The sequence below is a fragment of the Artemia sp. Qi Xiang Cuo genome, chromosome 2, assembly GCF_049724085.1.
Source record: "Artemia sp. Qi Xiang Cuo chromosome 2, ASM4972408v1, whole genome shotgun sequence".
NCBI classification, from domain to species: domain Eukaryota; kingdom Metazoa; phylum Arthropoda; class Branchiopoda; order Anostraca; family Artemiidae; genus Artemia; species Artemia sp. Qi Xiang Cuo.
Window position 1 is genome coordinate 55123646 of NC_142795.1, and position 21002 is coordinate 55144647.

The 21002-nt window shown below is 33.8% G+C and overlaps 1 protein-coding gene across 1 annotated transcript in view; it reads right to left on the bottom strand.

The window, feature by feature from the left end:
- Positions 1 to 4653: 4653 nt before the first annotated feature.
- Positions 4654 to 21002, bottom strand: part of LOC148955384 (macoilin-like) — a 71765-nt gene continuing 55416 nt past the window's right edge. The window contains exons 13-16 of the mRNA XM_089101927.1: positions 16741 to 17066; positions 14882 to 15036; positions 9014 to 9194; positions 4654 to 6334 (exon numbers count right to left, since the gene is read on the bottom strand). Coding sequence (XP_088958053.1) covers positions 9054 to 9194; positions 14882 to 15036; positions 16741 to 17066 — 622 coding nt within the window. The 3' untranslated portion in view covers positions 4654 to 6334; positions 9014 to 9053. The remainder of the gene's footprint in view (positions 6335 to 9013; positions 9195 to 14881; positions 15037 to 16740; positions 17067 to 21002) is intronic.

Here is a 21002-nt window from a genome sequence, read left to right on the forward strand (position 1 = left end):
CAAACCTTCAATCTTTATCACTCCCATGAAATTCCAATTTCCTTTAAATACTTCCTTATAACCTCTTTCCATCTTATTTACGAAAGACCTGTTTTTCATTTGGTCGCAGACAGATGATCGAAAAGAATAATCTCTCATCCTTCATCCGTAAAACGTGTCCTATTAGTGTAACTTTTCATGAAGGTGCGAATAGAATCATATTTTTCACACAGTTTGTTGTTTATATACGGTCAGTCAAACGGGCATCTAATACTATCCGTAAACAATCCATCTAGAAAACATGTTCCTCCGCCTTTTGAAGCACCCACGTTTCAGAACCATACCTGACCACTGTCACTACCGCAGTTTCATATATTCTAATTTTAGTTCGCAGACTTGTCGCCCAATTCTTCCAAACGTTTTTCAACTGTGAAAAAGTTTTTACATATTCATTGCATCCACCATCTTTACTAATACTGCCTAGTTAAATGAAGCTATCTTCTAGATTTTTTCTTCTCGGTACCCAACATTACCTCTTCCCCATTTTTTATTTATAGTTTATGTGACTGGTTCTCCTTAATACTAATTTCGAAACCTATCCTTGCACCCTGAACTCTCACAAAGTTAAAAAAATGATTTATTTTGCTAATACTTTTATATGACGTAGATAATTTCGGAGACCACACTGCCTTTCCATGAAGATAAAATAAAAGTTCAAAATAGAGATTGAATCCTTTTTAATTGACAATGTACAGAAATTCAAAAAAATACCAGATATTGTGGTTACGTATACAGTGGCCGTTATCAGTTCTGAAACTAAGCAAAAATAAAATATAAGAATAATAAATATACTAAATCAACGAGAATCACATATTGTTTAATTCTCTAATTTTCTTCATGCTAAGGTAAAAACTTATTCCTCTGAAATTGCAGGAATCAGTTCATTAGCGTTCAGTGATATAATCTTTGGACAGAGGTCAACTACATAGGGTGAATTGAACTTTACTCTGTCAGATTTTAATAAATTATCATAGATAGAGTTCAGTCCAAATTCACCCTTATCCCGATTCAAAGCAATATTCTTGAATAAGATTTTCTTCATTTCAAGAGTTTCACGAAAATTTTGCTTTAAACCCCGATCCCTAGAAATCAGAGACATTCTCGAACAAAATAAAATGGTCTGGAAAATTGAAAATATGTACTAAAAGGGCTGAAGTAAATTTTTCATACTTAGAATTTAACTTTAAGGCCGGAGAAAAGGAATCTTTATGCTGTAATAATATCATTTCAAAACTCTCTTTAGTACGTCCCACATATGAGCTTCCGCAAGTACATGAGATCTGATAAACCCCACTTTGTTGCCCCAATGAAGTTAGAACCTTCCCAGAATTTAGAAAACTACCCAAAGTATTATTACTCTTTAAAGCTACCCTTAGGTATTTAGTAAGGTTGTGCAATAAGTTATCTTATTTTTTTTAATTCAGAGGGGAGTATTTCGAACAAATAAATGGTTTACTTACGGAGGTCCCTTTATCCCCTTTATTAGCTAATATTTTTGTGGAGAATGTTGAGACAATTGCGTTGGTTTCATATTTTTTAAAACATATTTCTTGGGGATGGTACATGGATGATATATTGTCAATATGGGAGTATGGGGTGAATGAAATGAGGGAATTTTCGGAACATCAGAATTGTTTGGGGGGGGGGGATTTAATGTCTAATCTCGTTTAAGAAGAAAATGGGGAACTTCCTTTTCTTGATGTTCTTCTTTTGAAAAATGAAAATAGTCAGGATTTAAAAATTTACAGAAAACCGACAAATAGCAATAGATTTTTGTCTTATAGTTCCGGTCACGCTCACCAAGTAAAAATTTGTTTGATCATTTCTTTAACTGACCAGATATTTAGTATTTGCTCTCCAAAATTTTTTGAGTTGTCTTTTCTAAGGAAAATACTAATAAGCAGCATGTATCCAGAGTGGCTAATTAACCAGACTTTTTCAAAAAGAAGAAAAAGGTTTCTAGAGATTTCTAAGGAAGTCTTGGAGACAACTAGGTAGAAGGATGTTTTTTGTCACTCACCATATGCAACAGGAATAAGTGAAAAACTTAACAGAATTTTACAGAGTAATTGTTTAACGTAGCTTTAAAGAGTAATGATAATTTGGGTAGTTTTCTAAATTCTGGGAAGGATCTAACTTCATTGGGGTAACAAATTGGGGTCTATCAGATCCCATGTACTTGCGGAAGCTCATATGTGGGACGCACTAACCAGAATTTGTGAAATGAGATTATTACAACATAAAGATGCTATTGCTTCGGCTTTAAGGCAAGATTCTAAGCCTGCAAATCTTACTTAAGCCCTTTCAGAATATGTTTTCCATTTTCCATACCATTTTATTTTGTTCGATAATTTCTCTTTGATTTCTAGTAACTGGGATTTAAACAAAGATTTGCGTGAAACTCTTAAAATAAAGAAAATCTTATTCAAGAATATCGCTTTGAATTGGGATACAGGTGAATTTGGACTGAACTCTATCTATTATAATTTATTAAAATCTGACAGAGTAAAGTTCAATTCACCCTATGTAGTTGACCTCTGTCCAAGTGTTATATCACTGAACGCTAATGAACCGAATCCAAGAAGGTCAAAGAGGCTAGCTTCCGCCTTTGCTTTGAAAAGAATTAGAGATTTAAACAATATGTAGTGTTATTTGATTTAGTATATAAACTTTTGCTTTAAATTGTTTTTTCTTAGTTTTACTACTGATGACGGGTCACTGTATATGTGACCGAAATATCTGGTATTTGTGTGAATTTCTATACACTATCTATTTAAAAGGATTTTATCCCTATTTTGAACTTTTATTTTATCGTTTTATCTTTGCATTTAATTCCGTCTTCTCCCAAAGTCTTTGCCGTGTCCCTTAGGACAATGTATGAAAATAATCCATGTCAATGTGGATATGACACAACTCTGCTTTATATTTTCTGTGAATTTTTCAGCGAGTTTTTGGTTGCTAATAATTTTGATACGACAGGTTATCCTTCATAGTAATAACCAATGTCCCCAGCGAATTAAAACCCGTTTGTGGGTCTATTATCGATTTGAAAATCAGTGCGAATTTATTCGTAGTCGTACTCAAGGGCACAAGGTTGACGTTCTTCAAGATTGCAACCATACTCTAGCCTGTCCAGTTGAAAGTCTCAAGTGCAGTATTACTGAAGGCTGGATAAATACAGAAATTCCTAAAAAAAATCAGTGCTTTTCAGCTATGGGCTAAGTGAAAAAGTGATGGTAGTGAAGTAAATGTTGTGGTTGAGCCTGAGCCCACAACCTCAGCTCAGAATTCTATCTAGACCCCCGAAAAAAAAACGCGGACACGAGTGACGAAAAAATTTCGTATCTAAGCGGCTTTTGCACAATTCCTGACAAAGGAAAAAAAAGAAGGTTCATACAGATTGCCAAACTTTTTCGACAGAGGAAGCTCGGTTTTTGAGGAAAATAATTACAATCTGCCCATTCGTTCCTAATTCATACGATTGGCCCGAAAATGAGGTAGTTGAGATTAGTTGTATGGAAAGATATGTATGGCTTGTATTTTCTATAGAGAAACAAGAGTGTTTTTTTTGTAAATATTGTGCGTTATTTGCTTGTGATCAAGCCGGAAAATGATCACATCAAATATTAAGGCATACGAACTGGGAAAATGCCCAGGAAAACTTTTCCAATCACCGGTAAAACTCTTAGCACAAAGACGCTGATATTTGAGGGCAAAGTTTTCTAGCAAGATTCAGATGGCAGCAGTCATTTATAGTTGGAACACTGAACACACAGTTAAGTGGTGAAATATATGTCAATTGAAAACAATTTATGCCCATTATAGAAAAAATTGAACTAGTCCATATTTGTGGGTAGATAATAACTACAAGGAAAGTTGATCTAGCCAAATCGACTAGATTTTTCTTAATTTTAGACGACGAAACAGCCAGCATATCTAAACAAAATTAGATGACTCTAATTAGAGGGCTCTGGTTTTTGGACAATGGAATGCTTCATATAAGAGAAGAATTAATTGATTCTGTAGTTGTTGAAGACTTGTGAAGTGAAAGCCTCAGTCAGTTTACCCCGATTCAGGTTGAGAAACTGACATGGTCTGCAGTTTCAAAGCTGGAGTCACACAATCCGAAAGAATAGCACACATCTTTTTTAAAAGAAGCCATCAAGCTACGCCGCCCTTCTTTAAACACGTGTACATGTTTTGGAATATTTAATACACAGCTACACTTCTTCATTATATTCATTTTGACGTATTTCTGAACATTTTTCATCATTCAAGATAGTGTTCATTTCAGTAATAAATAGAAAAAGAACTATTTTTTCTCCACAGAAATTGATATTTTCAAAATGCACGGCATGCACAAACTCGAATGGTGCTTGTTTTATAGATATTTGGCTTTAAAAACAATTTTCCAGGATTTACTGCCTAAATTCTATACAAAGGGATAAAAAGCCATGCGGTAAGTGCTTTCTCTAAATACTCCTTTTGTTACTAAATCTGTGTCTGTGTTAAAATAAACAACTAAAGTTTACCTCTTAGAAAAATTATAAGAAAATACCCTATTATAGCAGAGTATAATTCGCCATAGAGATAAATTAAGCCAAAACACAAATATAAGAGAGCATTTTTAATTTGAGATGACAATTTCGTGCCTAGTTTTACACAATAAAGAAATTTTGCCAACATTTATAAAAAATTCTTTCACGAACATCAAAACAGACTCACAACGACTTCGTACGCTTTGATCATAGCTTCGTAGCTCCTCAGATAAATTGTTTTCTCACAGAGAAAAAAGGATTCAGATGAGTGTCAAATTATTTAAGGTACGTAGAAGCTTCATAATCATGAGAGGATTATTAATTAACAAAATGCGCTCATTTGATTTTGCACTAAAAGATCTGGCTTCACTTCCAAAAAATGCCTGACATTAATCCTTTGAGGGCAGAATAGAAACTTTATTGATTCTAGTGGTGAGGATTCAGAATCCAGAATTATTATGATTAATTTTTGTTCCGGGCTCATAATTTTAACTTTCTTTTTGATGCAATACATCTGTATCGAACTAAAATACAAGCACAGCAAGTTCACAGTGCAGCTTGGATATAAACGTTAAATTTCCTCATTAATAAAATAAAGGTTCGATACAAAAACAAAAATAATCTCATAAGTAACTATGAATAAGCACAAGTTTAAATAAGGTTGTTAGGTTTTAGCAGTTTCAAAATGAAAATCAATTCAATGTTAAAGCGGATCAAGTCGACAAAACTCTTCAGGAGCTGCTGAACTATCTCAAACAATACAGATCTGACCAATAAGGGGAAAAGACAGGGAGCAGGGGTTTAGACTTAAAATAGGAATAAAGCGCATTTTTAGACCAGAATATTCCAAGGAGGTTCTTTGTGTTAATGAGGAAGGGAGTGGGGACACTCTATGCTCCCCCCTTGTGTACCCGACAAGGAGCCCAATGTGTAATTATAACATATTATTCATCAATTCACGGAATAATAACAAATTTAAGCTATTGGACAATTAGTGCTTTATTAATTACAAGACAATACTATTCCCCCGAGTGAAGACTTGGTAAAGAGACTACATAGAAAATCTATCAGTCTTTTAAGCCAAAAAGCAATTCAAAAATAACAATATCAAAATGGCCATGAAAACACAAAGAGGAAATGAAGCAAAGGCAATTCCAAATTAGCGACACATTTTGGCGAAAAAGAATTAAAAAACAGGTCACAAGATAACTCAAGCAAACGTTTTTCAGTTAGCACGAACTGATAATTATTTATATTAATTAACAAAGCTGTAAAATTTTCAAAGTACATTTTCAGTATTCGGAGTCCGTATGTTACAACATCGGGGTTCTTCACTGATCATTACCATACGTAACAATTACATAAAGTCTGTAACCAATTGTGAGATCTATTGAAATGTTCTAAAAGGGTGCAAAACAAATATAATTGTTTTTTTTTTTTTTTACAGGAAGAATGGCTTGAATTCTAATATGAAAAAAATAAAATAAAAAAAGATTATCTATGGTTGAAATAATAATACCTCTGTTATGAAGCTTCTTTACATACTGAATGTCTTAGATTAAAACAAGCACAAGAACAAACAAAAATTTCGTATCAAGCGGCTTTTGCACAATTCCTGACAAAGGATAAAAAAAGAAGGTTGATACAGATCCGAGATACAGGTTTCTTTTTCCAAAAATACTTTCTTTTCGTTTTGTAAATAATGGTGGTGGTTAGATGAAATCTCTTCCAATAATTGACCAGTGATGCTAAAACATCTGAAACAGAAAACAAAACAGTGATATTTCCACGTCATTCCCAACATTTTTTCCAAGAATAATAAGTTAAAACACACTGGAAAAAAGGGTTCTCGCGCCTGCAATACGGTTGCCTAGCTTGAAGCAAACATTACTGAAAAACACACACCTGCCTCTATACGAAGTTCCATTCTAATTTCATATTTTCTACGTAATACCGAAGACAATTGATTGTTTCCATGACGGTTTTCCCAGGACGAGAGATTATTTTACCTTGGCGTGTCTAACCATCATATAACAGATACAAAAAGCATCACATGAAGAGTCAGAGTAAATAGTAAATCAAAAAGACAACTAAAAATCTCAAGTTATCAAAATTGCTGTTACAGAACCCTTATACTAATACGAGGCGACGATGAAGATATGTCAAAACTTATTTTGTCTACTGTATCCAGTCTACTGTAAGGACAACGATTTTCATTCAAACATAGCGAGTTATTTATTTTTATGGTTATTGTACTTCTTCAGAAAAAAAAAGAAAAAGCTTGACTTTGATACATGCCGACCCCATAAACTAAACAGGCTAGAATAACTAATTTTCGTTGTGAAATAAACATTACTGTTTTCGTAGCTTTTGTTTTTTTTGTGGCAATCAGCGGTCAGTAGCTCGGTAATGGTGTAAGATGGAAATTTGAAAGATTTCACAGTATTAGTATTGTGAGGCAGAGATGAATCCGAGGATAAGATTTTAAAATATTATTTTGACTTTACAGCCAATTGAACCTATCATTTTGAATCAACACCTCATCGTGGAAGATAACCATGGTATAAAAAAGGATTAATATATATATATATATATATATATATATATATATATATATATATATATATATATATATATATATATATATATATAGCTATATATAGGAAAGGAGCAAGCTCAACTGGCTACAAAGTCAATTTATATATATATATATATATATATATATATATATATATATATATATATATATAAATTGACTTTGTAGCCAGTTGAGCCTTGCTCCTTTCAATCATTAACATCGTTACAGATTAATACTTAAAATATCATCTTATAGAGCCTAATTAGTGTTATGTACCTATCCCTAACCTTTCAGAATCATACTGTCGTAGCTACTCTTTATTATACTAATTATGAAACTATGTCATTGTGACGCATTTTTATTTATAATCGCTGCGTATCCACATGGAGACAAATTTTCTTACCCTCAAGAAGAAGCAAGTAAATTATTTATATTAGTCTAAAATGCATATGAGGAACCAATAACAGGTACACCAACTAGGAAAAGTTGCAAGCCTTTCATGGACAAAGATGACCACGCTCTCACAACCGAACATTACTTTTAAGTTTCTAAATTGTCACAGACTTTGTATCGAATTCTTTCTTTCGAAATGTACGTTAAAACTGAAGTAATCAACCTTTCGAAACCCATTAAATAGTACATATTATGAAAGAGTTCAAAACTTGCAATATAATATTACCGAACGTAATTGATACTATAAACTGTCCTTCACTTTTCATAATCATACTGAAACAGATAGATCTGATGTGATACTTATTCGCTAAAAAAAAAAAAAAAAAAAAAAAAAAAAAAAAAAAAACTGATTTCTGTGCTACGAATCCATACAACCTATTTTGTCTTCCAAAAATCTACGTGCCCTGCAAGATTCAAGCCAACTGGATAAAAAATCGGATATTCTTGCGTCACGAGTAGATACTAAATTTTTTATGCTATTATTGTCATCATTTTGTGGACCAAGGGAGGTACCCTTGGTTCAGTGACTAGTTGGCCCTTTTTCAACGAACCAGTACATCGGAAACAAAAATCGTCTGCCTCTCTCATCCCCTGCCCCAAACGTAAAATTAGAGATCTTATAGTGCAAAAGCTGAAATCGGTTAAAAGAAAATAATTTCTTGGTCTCCTAAATGCCCTCCTCTTGAGACGTAGTTTTTAGCTCCATTGCCCCTGCAACACAATTCGATCATCTAATCTGTTCCCGAGATATTTCATATATGCTATTTCAGTAGACCTTACGACATTGAGACATGTATGTTCACTCGAGATATCATCGTACCAACAACCAAAGGTCACATCTCATATTTTGAAGAGGTCAGTCCAAAAAATTATAGAGTATAAAAAGTTCCTTTACGGTGTAAATGTCGTAGCATTACGATAAGCAATCTTTAAGGTATTGGGGAATTGTGCCAATGCGTCATTAGCTGAGACATTTAAGCTACTAAGGTACTGAGATATTCATGTACCCAATCACGGCTGTTTTACCCATTCCTCTAAAAAGTGAACACACATCCACGTGTCAAAACCACTATTGATATTACACATTATCTACAAAATGAATCTTTCTCTCACTTTACAACTGATTTCGTAAGAAAAACATCTGAGGTGCACCACTGGTTTTGAGCAGGGAGATTTACAAATGGATAGAATTAAACAAATATTGACAAAGAAACTGATTGTTTCATTGAAAGTACTTTTTAAATTCTAAATTACGGAAGAGAGAGAAATTACGGAAGAAAGAGATAGAAGAGAGAGAGAGAGAGAGAGAGAGGGTATAAACTGGTCCGCACACTTTTAACGGGGCATAAAATAAATAAAAATACAAACAGTTCGAGAATAAAAATAGAAGTGAGATAAAGCTTACTCAAATTCTACCGATGAACAAAATGTTAGTTTTCCATAGATCAAGCGTCAAAAGCGTCTCCGTTAGTAAGATGAGGGGTGTAAGAAACAGCATTTGGGTCCAAGTAAGATGCCGCAGAAGTGGGAATATCCTCTAGTGACGGCGGCAAGAGACCATTAATACCACCATTTCCAGACAACAACTGAAAAAGCGAATTTAGTAACAATCCCAATATTAATCCCTAATAGTCATGTAGGACTATTTCTCAAGTATGCTCATACTTAATAAAGTTATTAACTCTTATATTTACTGAAATGTTACACTATATGTAAAATATACAGCATAGATTACTAACTATAACCAAGTTACTTTTTACCAGGCCATTAGTGCACCGGAAGGAGGGGAATAATGCAACTGGATCCCCTCCAAAGCTTTACATTAAGAATGTTGATTTCGAAATAACATTTTTTTTTTATCCTATCATGCTTTTCCAATACACATTTTCCCAAGTACAATGTTTATCTCTTTATTGATGGTTTCGATGTGATTGCGACCGAAGACTTTTGTAGGCCCGAACAGATATATGTTAGATGAAGTTGACAAGTTTTACAAACAGATCTTGCATAAAAGAAAATAATGAAGCAAAAATACAAATAGAAAAATTCCCCAGGGAACATAAAAAACAATCCCGGCTTTAGATGTACTTCATTTCTATGTATTGAGTTCAAACTAATTGAAATGTTGGTCGTAATTCGTTTTTTTTTTATTACAATTCTCACACCTCCACCAATAAAGATAATATGCCACTAGTCCTGTAATCTCAACATTTTATTTTCAGCCTCTATGTATTTGTTGAGCCTCCGCTTCAATGCTTCAAGTGAGGGATTTTCAGGGATTAACTCTGCTGGGAGGCTGTTTCATGTGACGACAGATCGTTGGGCGAAGCTCTTTTTTAGGTATTCCTGACGGGGTGTACCCTGTTCGAGGTAGTCCTGCCAGGCTACGTTTTGGCGAGTTGCCCCCAAAGGCTTTGCTCTTTCAAGATCGAGCTTCTTATAACTCTTCTGATGGAGGGAAATGCATTTCTCTGTAAAAGAACGACATAATTGCACTTCGAAATGATCTTGAATCAATTACAGGGCTTTGGCATCAATTTTTCCAGAAGTTATTGTGCAAGCCGCTTGATTTTGAGCACATTGGAGAGGAGTGTTACGGCTTTTTGGAGCACTGGCAAACAGAGGGCACGCATACTTCATTACTGGTCTTATGCAAGAAGGGCTCGTCAAGGAGGAGGCTTTTTTCATTGTCATAAATCAGGTCTTAGACCACCCTGGCTAAACCTGACATGAGAAAAAAGTAGAAAGGATAAACGAAGGCAAATTTTCAGCCAGTTAAAGCCAAACCAACAATGCCAGTATATCAGCTGAGACCGCCACTCAGTTGTTTATAGTGCAAGAAGAAGAGAATTATAATATGAAAAAAAAAGTGTAGCCAGACACTAATTTGGTAGTTTCTCCATTCAGGACATTGTTTTGAGCCTTTCGTGTTATGTCGACAACATGTTCACTATTAGAGCCTCACTCACTAATCTACAGGCTACAATGAAACGAAACGACTGAACCGAAAATATATTAATAACGGGTAAAAATTCTTAAGAAGACAGTAAAAAATACTGCCATTGTCTTTTTACTGTCTTCTTAAGAAATTTTATTCGTTATTAACAAATTTTTGTTTTAGTTGTAAATGGAGGCGATGTGACATACGAAATTATCTACAAAGAATTATCCACTAAGGCATTAGATTACAAAAATATTAAAAACTATACATCTGTTCAGCCCTATAAGAACAGCTGAAGTTTTGCAGGGACCCCCATTTTGTCGACATCATACAATCGTATTCATAAAATATCATGTGGATGATCCATGTCCATCTCTGATTTAGAAAAGCGTTCAGTCAAAGAACATGCCATGCCATTGCCATTCCTTCTTGACTTTTGAGAGAAAATTGCTGTCTTCATGCAAATATTTTATTTTTATTGTATCTTTAGAAGTTATTTTGCGTTTATTGATTCTTCCAACTTTTCTTCATGTTATCGTTAAGTAGGTTTCTATTAAATTAAATAATTAATAGCCAAAGTTATTTTTTTGCAGAGAGTCTTTTCAAGGTCTCTTGAGGTTCACCACTCCGAGCAAAATATATTTTTCATATTAGCTATCTTTCAACAATACACAAATAATTACAGGAATTTGTCTGCTAATAAAACTGAACCGCTTTTATCAAGATAAAAAATATGGCATGAGAAGCTAAAACAAAGAAAAAGACAAAAGGAAATATATTCACAAAAATTCCTTCACTATACAAAAAACAAAAATAAAGGCCACTCTTATTGTTATCTTATGCAGTCTCTAAATTAATTATACATGATTAGAAGTTATGGGTATTCAGAAGTTGGAAAAGTTGGTGGGTACAGGAATGGCATTTCTCTTGATTCACTCATCTATTAGTTTAGATTTAAAACTGTGCTTTTGTTTATAAATTTTAAATTTCTTCGTATTTTTGTATTATCTATGGCTCAGAAAGGTTTATAGTGTTAATAAATATCATATTATATAAAGATAATGTTCATAAATGGTCGAGTGATTTGGATAATTGGTGCTGTAGCTTCTTACCACTACTGTTCAACATAATCAGACGACATTATCTACTGCATTCTCCGCCAAATATTTTGTTCTCTACTATCATGTAACATAAACGTTAATATTTGGGTTTATGAAAAGCCACTTTTTAAGACATGTTTCAAAAATCAGAGCCAAAAAGAAGAATATATTTGAGTGAATGCTTTTCAAGTCGTATAAACTTACTTCCTTGATGAAGCCGTTATTTATTTATTTTTTTGTATTGAAAAACATGTAATATGTTTTGATCTCCTATCTAATTTTTGCTGAGAATTACGAGCACATTGTATAAACTGCTTTGAGCCAAATTCCCTTACAAAACGTGAAAAACTCCAAACATATTCCAATTTCTATATTCAAAGATTCAATTTCAACCTTTAGTGTACATTTCATTTGATAAAGGAAGTTTAACAAAACAAGTAGCAAATCAAATTTTCAGACTGGTTTTCCTCAAACCTACAGTTTAGAAATGGATGTTTTCTGATTTTTTACGACCAGTCTGTGTAGAGGCCGATTCTGTGAAAAAAGGAACTTTTGTCTTTCCCAAGATTGAAACGGCTCATTGCTAAACAAAATTTACCTCTATAGGTTTAGTTTTTCCATTTTTGGAAAATGGCCATAAAACCCAGCAATAGTTTTCAAGCACAAATGATCCTATGTTACGCATAGCATGTATCAAATACGTAACCTAAACTAGGTACCTCCCCCCCTAAACCCCAAAAACAAAAGTTTAAATATTGTAAACGCAATGATAAATCACTGTTTGCAATCCTTAGCATAGGAAATCTCCGCTGAAAGAAACTTGTTTGACTAGTTTCTTTAGCATCTTCGCTGTACAATATCGCGCGTGGGTTAAAGATAAAAGAACAGTACCGCTAGCTTTAATAAGTATGAGATAACGCTTATATAGAATATAAAACAGTTGATTGCTTTCTATATAAGTAATCTCGTGCAAGGCCGTATCTAAAGAGGGGGAATTAGGGGTTTTAAGCCCTCCTCCCAAAATGTTTGTCCGACTCGTAAAAACGAAACAAAAATGAATATAAAAAAAATTGTGATAGGTTTTTTAAAGTTATTTCTTGTAACCTCCCGTAAGAAAACCTTTTGTAACCCCCTCCCCGGAAAAAAATCCTGGATAGGACCCTAATCTCGTAACAGCTTTCAGTACCACCAGTTCATGAAATTGTAAGGGTGGGACATTTTTTTTAACTGAAGATACAAAAGGTTATTTTTCAAATCAATAGAGGGAGGTGGTTGTTTTTTCGGGTTTTTAAAAGAAAATGATGCTATGCGACGACCCTTTGGTAAGTGCCCTTGGTATTTCTTTTTGAAATTGAAATGCTTGGAAGCCTTTCTAGAGATTTTCCAAACAAAAGGATTTTCTTTAAATGTCTGCTGTATATAGAATATCGTACGTATTCTAGAAAAGCGAAACGCATTTTAGATTACAAACATATCCTAGTAGTCAAACACTTTACCAGTGCATGAATAGACAGCTCTTATTCATCTTATTCATTTAATTTTATACAGGTGGGATTTTCGACAGCGACAATTTTTCGTGGGGAGGAAAGTTTTCAGGGGGTAAATTTTTTAGGGAAAATTTTACACTGGCGAAATTTGCCAGAATTCCTATACGAGATTCTTCTTATGTCTTGCTTTGTCTTTGTCGATTCAATTTGCACGTGGAGATGTTGAGGGTAAGTGTTCGGGGTGAATTTTCACCAGGACTGAATTGTCTAGAGCAGTGGTTCTCAAACTTATTTAGAGACTGTACCTCTTTTTACCCACAACAATTTTTAGTTTCCCCTTCTCAATAACTGGTACTAAGTAAACTACGGCTAAAATATAAATCAAATTGCCAGTTTCAGAGTTAAAGGGTTGTTTTATTTTTTTGTTGGCTTGCCGTGCACCCCCTAAAAATTGTGCGTACCCCCAAGGGATACGCGTACCACAATTTGAGAACCACTGGTGTACAGAATAAATTGGTCTAAAGGAGGGATTTTTCCGTGGAGGTGTAGCCAGATTTCCTGGCATTATTCAAAAAGCGATCAGAAATTTAATATAAAAACAAGTTTTTCCCACTGAAAGTAAGGAGCAACATTAAAACTTAAAACGAACAGAAATTATTACGTATATGAAGGGGTTCGCCCCCTCGTCAATATCTCACTCTTTATGCTAATATTTTTATTAGTACTTTCATAAGAGCTATTTATTCTAATTAAACCCTTTGTGATTCAGGGGTCATTCTTAAAGAATTGGAAAAAATTTTGAACTTTAGCGTAAAGAGCGAGGTATTGTAACGAATACATACGTAATAAAAATATACGACTATAGAAGTTCGTTGCATAAGTTACGTATATTTATTACTAATAAAAACGTTCGTAAACAAAATTAAAAGTCCTAGTGCCCTTTATAAGTAACCAAAAAAACTGGAAGGCAACTAGGCCCCCTCCCCCACCCTTTTTTTCAAAATCGTCCGTTAAAATTTTTAGAGATTCATTTAGCCAAAAAAAGTAAATTAATATGCAAATTTCGTTTTAATTATTCATGTACGGTGAGCCAAAAACAAAACCTGCGTTAATTTAAAAACGTTCAGAAATTAAATAAAAAAACAGGTTTTTTTAACTGAAACTAAAAAACGATCAGAAATTAAATAAAAAAACAAGTTTTTTTTACCTGAAAGTAAGGAGCGAAATTAAAACTTAAAACGAACAAAAATTATTCCGTTTATGAAAGGGACTGTCCCTCCTCAACGCCTAGCTCTTTACGCTAAAGTTTGACTCTTTCTCACAACTCTATTTTTTTTTAAGTAATAAAAACTTTAGCATAAAGAGCGAGGCTTTGAAGAGGGGACAGCCCCTTTCATATACGGAATAATTTCTGTTCCTTATAAGTTTTAATGGCGCTCCTTACTTTCAGTTAAAAAGAAACTTGTTTTTTTTATTTAATTTCACTGCAAGAAACTAAAACCCAGCAGAATGTTAACCCACATGGACACTTCTTTTTTAATAAATAAAAAAGAAAATTCATTTTCAGCTCTACTTCAGAATATAGAAAAGCAGTGTAGTCTCTAGACGATTCAAGTAACAAATAAACATTTGAGGTCAGGAGAATAATATTCGACTATACTCGAAAATGAGATTTTGAAAATGTTAAATTTCTTAATTTTCTTAAACTTAGACACATCTAGACAAAGATAATTAACTTCTCGCACCTTTGACGAAAAGGGGCCAACGTGATCCATACTCAAATCGAGTGGACTTCCAATACTGATATTTAAATTCAGATCCATCCCTGGCATAACTGCCAATACTTCTGCTACTTTTGACTTCAGCTCCAGTATCTCTCGATCACGTATTCCAAGAAGGGCTAAAATATATAAACTATCGATGATTTACAGTTTTTGTGAACAACACAAGCTGAACGACATTTCTACAGGCTACGTAAAAAGTGTGAACATACAAGAAATGAATAAGATTTAATTATCATTCTGTCACCCATTTTAACTAACAATGCCTGAGATTTGTTACAAAAGATTGCAACCAGTAGGACTCAAATCCATGACCCCCCTGCCCCCTAAAACGAATCACTATAACTGATTTGCTTGAACAAGCAATTTCAAAAGAATTACGGAGAGACGAATTAGATTTTACAAAGAAGATGACAATTGAAAAACGGGTTTACAGTTTTTCTACTGTTATTGACGGTTGTCAGAAAGAAAGCTTCTTATAGTAATCAGTTACAACTATATAGTAATTTGATACGATATAGTAGTACTTATAATAATCTCTCTTTCGGTAGGCAGAAAGAAAGCTTCTTATAGCAATCAAAGATAGGGAAAACCAAAAAAAAAACTCCTCACTCCTCAAAAAGTTACTATCACTCCTCAGTTCTGGCGTGAGTGAATTATTGGTAGTGTAAACAGGGATAGTTAAATCAGTATCTAGTATTATCAAAAAATGTGGATACCCCCAAGGAATATTGTAGAATCCTGGTGAGCACATATTCGAAGTGATACGGAACTAATGAAAAATAAAAATCAATAGCGTAGATCAGAAATGAGTATTTATTTCAACCAAACTCAGGACTGAGCAACTCGAATTAGTGGAACACTGTAGAAGCGGAAAAATATTAAATTTAGTAGAATCAAGTTTCAATCTTTGTGGACTGTTGTCCTTTTTTGATTGGTCCATTCACCACTAATCACAATTCATCCACCCATTTATTTTTAATATTTTAAAACATATTTTAAGTTTGCTAAATTCCTTTTACATATGCCCCCTTGGACTAGAAACTCTTTTTTGTCCCAAAAATTTAAGCTCATTTTTCCTTCGACAATTATTGATAAAAAATGGAAAGATTTTAAATCTTCTGCCAGTAAACTAAATCATGATTGGTCCTCTTTATTTTTATGATTGGGTTATGATTTTTTTACGTCTTTTGATTTATTTCTTGATTATCTTATGATTATGATATATGATTTGTGATTATGTCTATGACTATCATGATTGTAAGAATTACTTATTTTTGTTCAGTGTGTAAGTTCTCTGGTCTTTTTTTCTTTTTTTCCCTTATGTACTCTGTCATTGAGCGGATCTGCGCCCTTTTTAGTTTTAACAGGCTATATATAAATTGATTTGAATTTTACGAAAAACAATAGAAGAAAATACGTCATAAGTGCCATCTATAAGGGTATATAGCAGCGACTCCTCAAATAACCATACCTGACACGCAAACTTGGAAGAATATCTAACTGGAAACACTAAAAAAAAGGGGTAAGACGCTGCTTCATTGCCGCTTCAGGCGTCAGAAAAACCCAACTATTTACGATGTCACAAACATCCATCATATTTAACAACGCATTTCATGATGATTCGCTAAAAAAAAAAGAGGAGACGAATGCAGTGTTATTAAATTAGTGGGGAACAAAACTAAGTGTAGGATATGTTTTTTTTCTTAACACTTTCTATGTAAAGGCATAATTCAAGAAATCAAGGAGCTAAATCTTATTGGTTCCGAAAGAGTCATTATCACAGTTATAAAAAAAAGTAATGAAACAAGAGAAGGTCTTACATTCACGAATTTCCAGTTGTCTTCTGGCTTCACCCAAAGCAGAAAACAAATCCAGCTTAATTCTTGTTTCAGCGCTCAAAGAATTTTCTAAATAATTATTCTTCTCTTGAAGGGTTAAAAGTGAATTTTTTAATTGTTCTGTGTCTGGAGATTTTTGAACTGGAGATCCTGGAAGAGGACTGGTCCTCTGACGAAGAGAAAGGGCTTCGTTCTCTGTAGATTTTAAACGTTCTTCAACGACTTTTAGGTCTCGACGAAGTTGTTTTACTTCTGCTTCTAGGTTCTGTCGGCGAAGTTTACAGGCTTCATTTGTGCATTCACCTCCCCTAAAAATAATCAAGGGGAAATTGGATATTTTACAAAGAAAAATAACTCACAAATCTTATTTTAAACGATATTTATACAATGCAGGCAGCTCTTGACTATTTGGGCGTGGTTTAACCAGTTTGCCAGTAACCCAATGTCTCTCTTTTGTCTTTACAGAATCCTCTCTGACATACTTGTACAAACAAGACCTGAGATTAGATCTTGTCAATTAATAAGAACTATAAAGAAATTTAATGAAAAATAAGCTCATATTCTACTACTTGTTTCAAAATAATTTTTTTCTTCGTCAAGTCAGATTCTTTTTTAATTTGTTAGAGAAAAACTCTGTAGGTCTATATTTTAAATCCTAGGACGTTGTCTACGTGAAACAAATTAGAGTTGTATTTAACTCTGAGCTGAGGCCGTCCTCCTGTTTTATCTCATCTCTTACAATTTTGTTTCTGTTACGCCTAAAAGTAGAATATAGCATGTCCACACTTCTAAAACAATAGCCAAAAACTGTTCGCTACGCTGTTCACAAGCGAGAATCAGGAGGATGAAAGTATGATTATTGCCATTTTGCCCCTTCCTTGGAGAACTGTTGAGCAAATGATTTTGGCAATTGTATCAATAGTATGCAAATGTTAATTAAGGCCTTTAGACGTGACAGCAACGATGTGCTAGCGATACTAAACTTGAGCTAAATCCGTCAAGATATTCAAACTCCACTTGTAACAACCCCAAGTACGAGTAGTAGCCCATGGCGAGTAAAAAGTAAGTCACGGAGCTCATGCATATACTTTATTAGCTTTGAGGAAGTGGATGTAACTCAAACGGAAGGACAACGAAATATAGACTCGTCTGGCACGATTTTATCAGCAACATCAATCACCTGATCTGTATGATCCAGATTCTACTTTCCCTCCGAGTAGCCCAGCATACGCTGAGATAGTACGGTCATCTCCGAATGACAGAAGAAACCCTCTGTCATATAGCCTACGATTTCAACCCTTGGCTGCAAGGTGTAAATGACCACGCGGTCGTCAAAAAAGTAGATGCTCCTATAGCCCACATCAGCTCCTAAGAAAGGCAGGAATAATACCTGAAGATGCAACCACAGCTGCTCGAGACTGGGTGTCGTGGAGGAGGATTGTGTCCGTTCACTCGATGCTGACGTAAAGCAGACAAGATAAGTAAGTCAAAGAGGGTTACACGAGGTCCAAGTAAGAAAAACCATTGCTAACTGATTAACAGGATATTTGAGTTAAAACTAGCTCTCACTAGTTAAATCAAAAGCCGTAGAGTAGCTTCATTAAGGGTTAATCTGTTCTGTTTCTGTAAAACTTCAGTTTGTTTAAAAAAGAGGGAAAAGATGAGCCCACCGAGAACCTCCACATTCATAATTTATTCATAACCATCGGCTGTCCTCATAACGACCTGAGGTTGATCAAAGAGGAAAAAAAAAAATTTACAGTGGATTGCAAATAGCCATAAAAGAGCATAGTCTGATTATATATATATATATATATATATATATATATATATATATATATATATATATATATATATATATATATATATATATATATATATATATATTTCCTTGCATACCATCTAGTCTAAAACGAAAGGGTTTAAAAGCAAACTTCAACAATTTTAAAGGAGAACAAAAAAAAAAGTTTTTAGAGTTTCCTGAAAACCAAAGTCTTGTTTTCCGAGATTTCAATAACAAAAAGATCAGTGAAAACTACACCGGTAAGCTGAATAATATGGCTTCAATTTACTGCATCGTTAACATTAAGAAGAAGGGTTTTTATATAAAATCGAATCGAAACCGAAACATGCTTAAAGAAAAAAAGACCAGTTTTTGTCCAGGTACTCGGAGTATGATTCTAAGCTTTACTATTTTTTTAACTCTTTCAAACAGGATACAGTATGATACTGGCAGATAAAAACAGCAAATAAAAAGCAGCTAGATGCGTTTTTAGCCACTCCCAACTGTTTCAAACAAGGGCTCGAAAAACCGCCTTTTTGCTTCAAGCATACCAATATTTTGATTGTTCAGCGTCTACGTTGTATCTGCTTCCTTCTCAGAAAAAAAATATTTAAATGCAGGATAAAACTGAGGAATCTCGACTGGAAAAAATTCTAGCACTCAATTAAGCATCTTTTTGGTTCACTAAGTATTGTAAAAACGCAGAATGACGAAGGAAAACGAGATGGTTCAACAGCCAGAGAAAAAAGAAAAACTGCAAGTATTCTGGCCGAGACCTCCACTCAGACGTCCTTAATGCAAATAAAAAGAGTAAACAGTGAAGAAAAAGCCTTGGACAATACTAAGACAGGGCTAAAAAACAAAGTAGTACTCTAGTATTATTAACAATGTGCTTAAATTCTCGAAATATGGACGAAAAATAAAGAATAAATCACTATAATAATCAAGATGATTGGAAAGAACTAGTGAAAAAAGACTGAATGTTTAATTCATAATGAGGTTAATTCTTGGAAATCTCAGCAATTCAAGATTTTATTTAACTGCAATTTTTTTTTTTTTGTAAATGAAAAAAAAAATGTTTATATATACTTTCTTTTCAGTGAAGGGCAAATGACGCAAAAAGCTTTAGAACTTTTACAGCTAGAGGAAGTGGAGAAGGGGAGAGGGTAGAAGCCAAAATCCTGTTTGTAGTAATTTTGTTCGTTTTAAATTTGACTTGATTATTCAATTTGATTTCTACTCGTTTTGGGATTTATTTATTCGTCTATTTCTCTTCCTTTTAAGTTTCATTTATTCTTTGATAGTAACTTATGGTCATTCAGGTTTGAGTTACTTTGTGACTTTATTTCAGTTGGTCTCAAGTTTAACATGGCTCTACTTTTCTTTGAAACATTTCTTTTTCGGAAACTTTTAAAAAATTAATTTCCGTTCGTGCCAAAGTCTTATTATTCATTAATATAATGAATATTTCTCCAATTTTTCAGGTTTTCGGCTTAAGAATTAAATTATCAGATTCTAATTCAAATTCTTAAGCTGCATAAGGTGATCTGAGCGTTGACTTAGATTGTATTTAATTAGGCTTTTAGTGTTAATAAATATCATATCCTATAGTTACTATGTACATATCGTTCAATTCGAAACAAGGGTTGAAACGGTTATTGAACGGTAATACGGTTGAAAAACGACAATATAGTCATAAGAATCCTTTTGGGAGAATATTACATATGAAAGAAAATGGAATATGAGAATGAATATATATCTCTCTATATTTCTAATTCCTTAAACTTTGCTGGACGTGAGTTTGCTGGGTGTGGTGTGGAAAAAATATTATTCTGAAAACCTGGAGGCACATTATGTCTTTTGGTTGCGTTCAACATCTCTCTCAATATTCCCCGGAAGTTCAAACTTAATATTTCAGCCGTTTTTATGTGTTTCACACACATCCTTTAAAATTATCACAAACACTTATTCAAAGCATCAACTAAATACCATTAGCCGTTCCTGAGATATCGCAGATATGCCTTTTCACAACAGGGATGCACATGGTACCCTTGGATAAGGTTCAACACACCCCTCGACATTCTCTGAAAGTTTCAACTTAATACCCTTAACTGTTGTTGAGATATTACACACACCATTTTAACAACCTGGATACACATAGTACCTTTGGATTTAGTTCAACATACCTCTCAACACTCCCTGAAAGCTTCAAATAAATATTATTGGCCTTTCATGAGGTATTACAGATACGTCCTTTTGACGACCGGGATACACATTATTGTGTTTTAATTAAGATCTACATCCCCCTCAACATGCTCTGAAAGTTTTAACTTAATACCCATAGCTGCTCCTGAGATATCGCAGACATGCAATTTTAACATGTTTCAACTTAATACCCTTATCTGTTCCTGAGATATTGTAGACATGCGATTTTAACAGCCTGGATACATATGGCGTATTT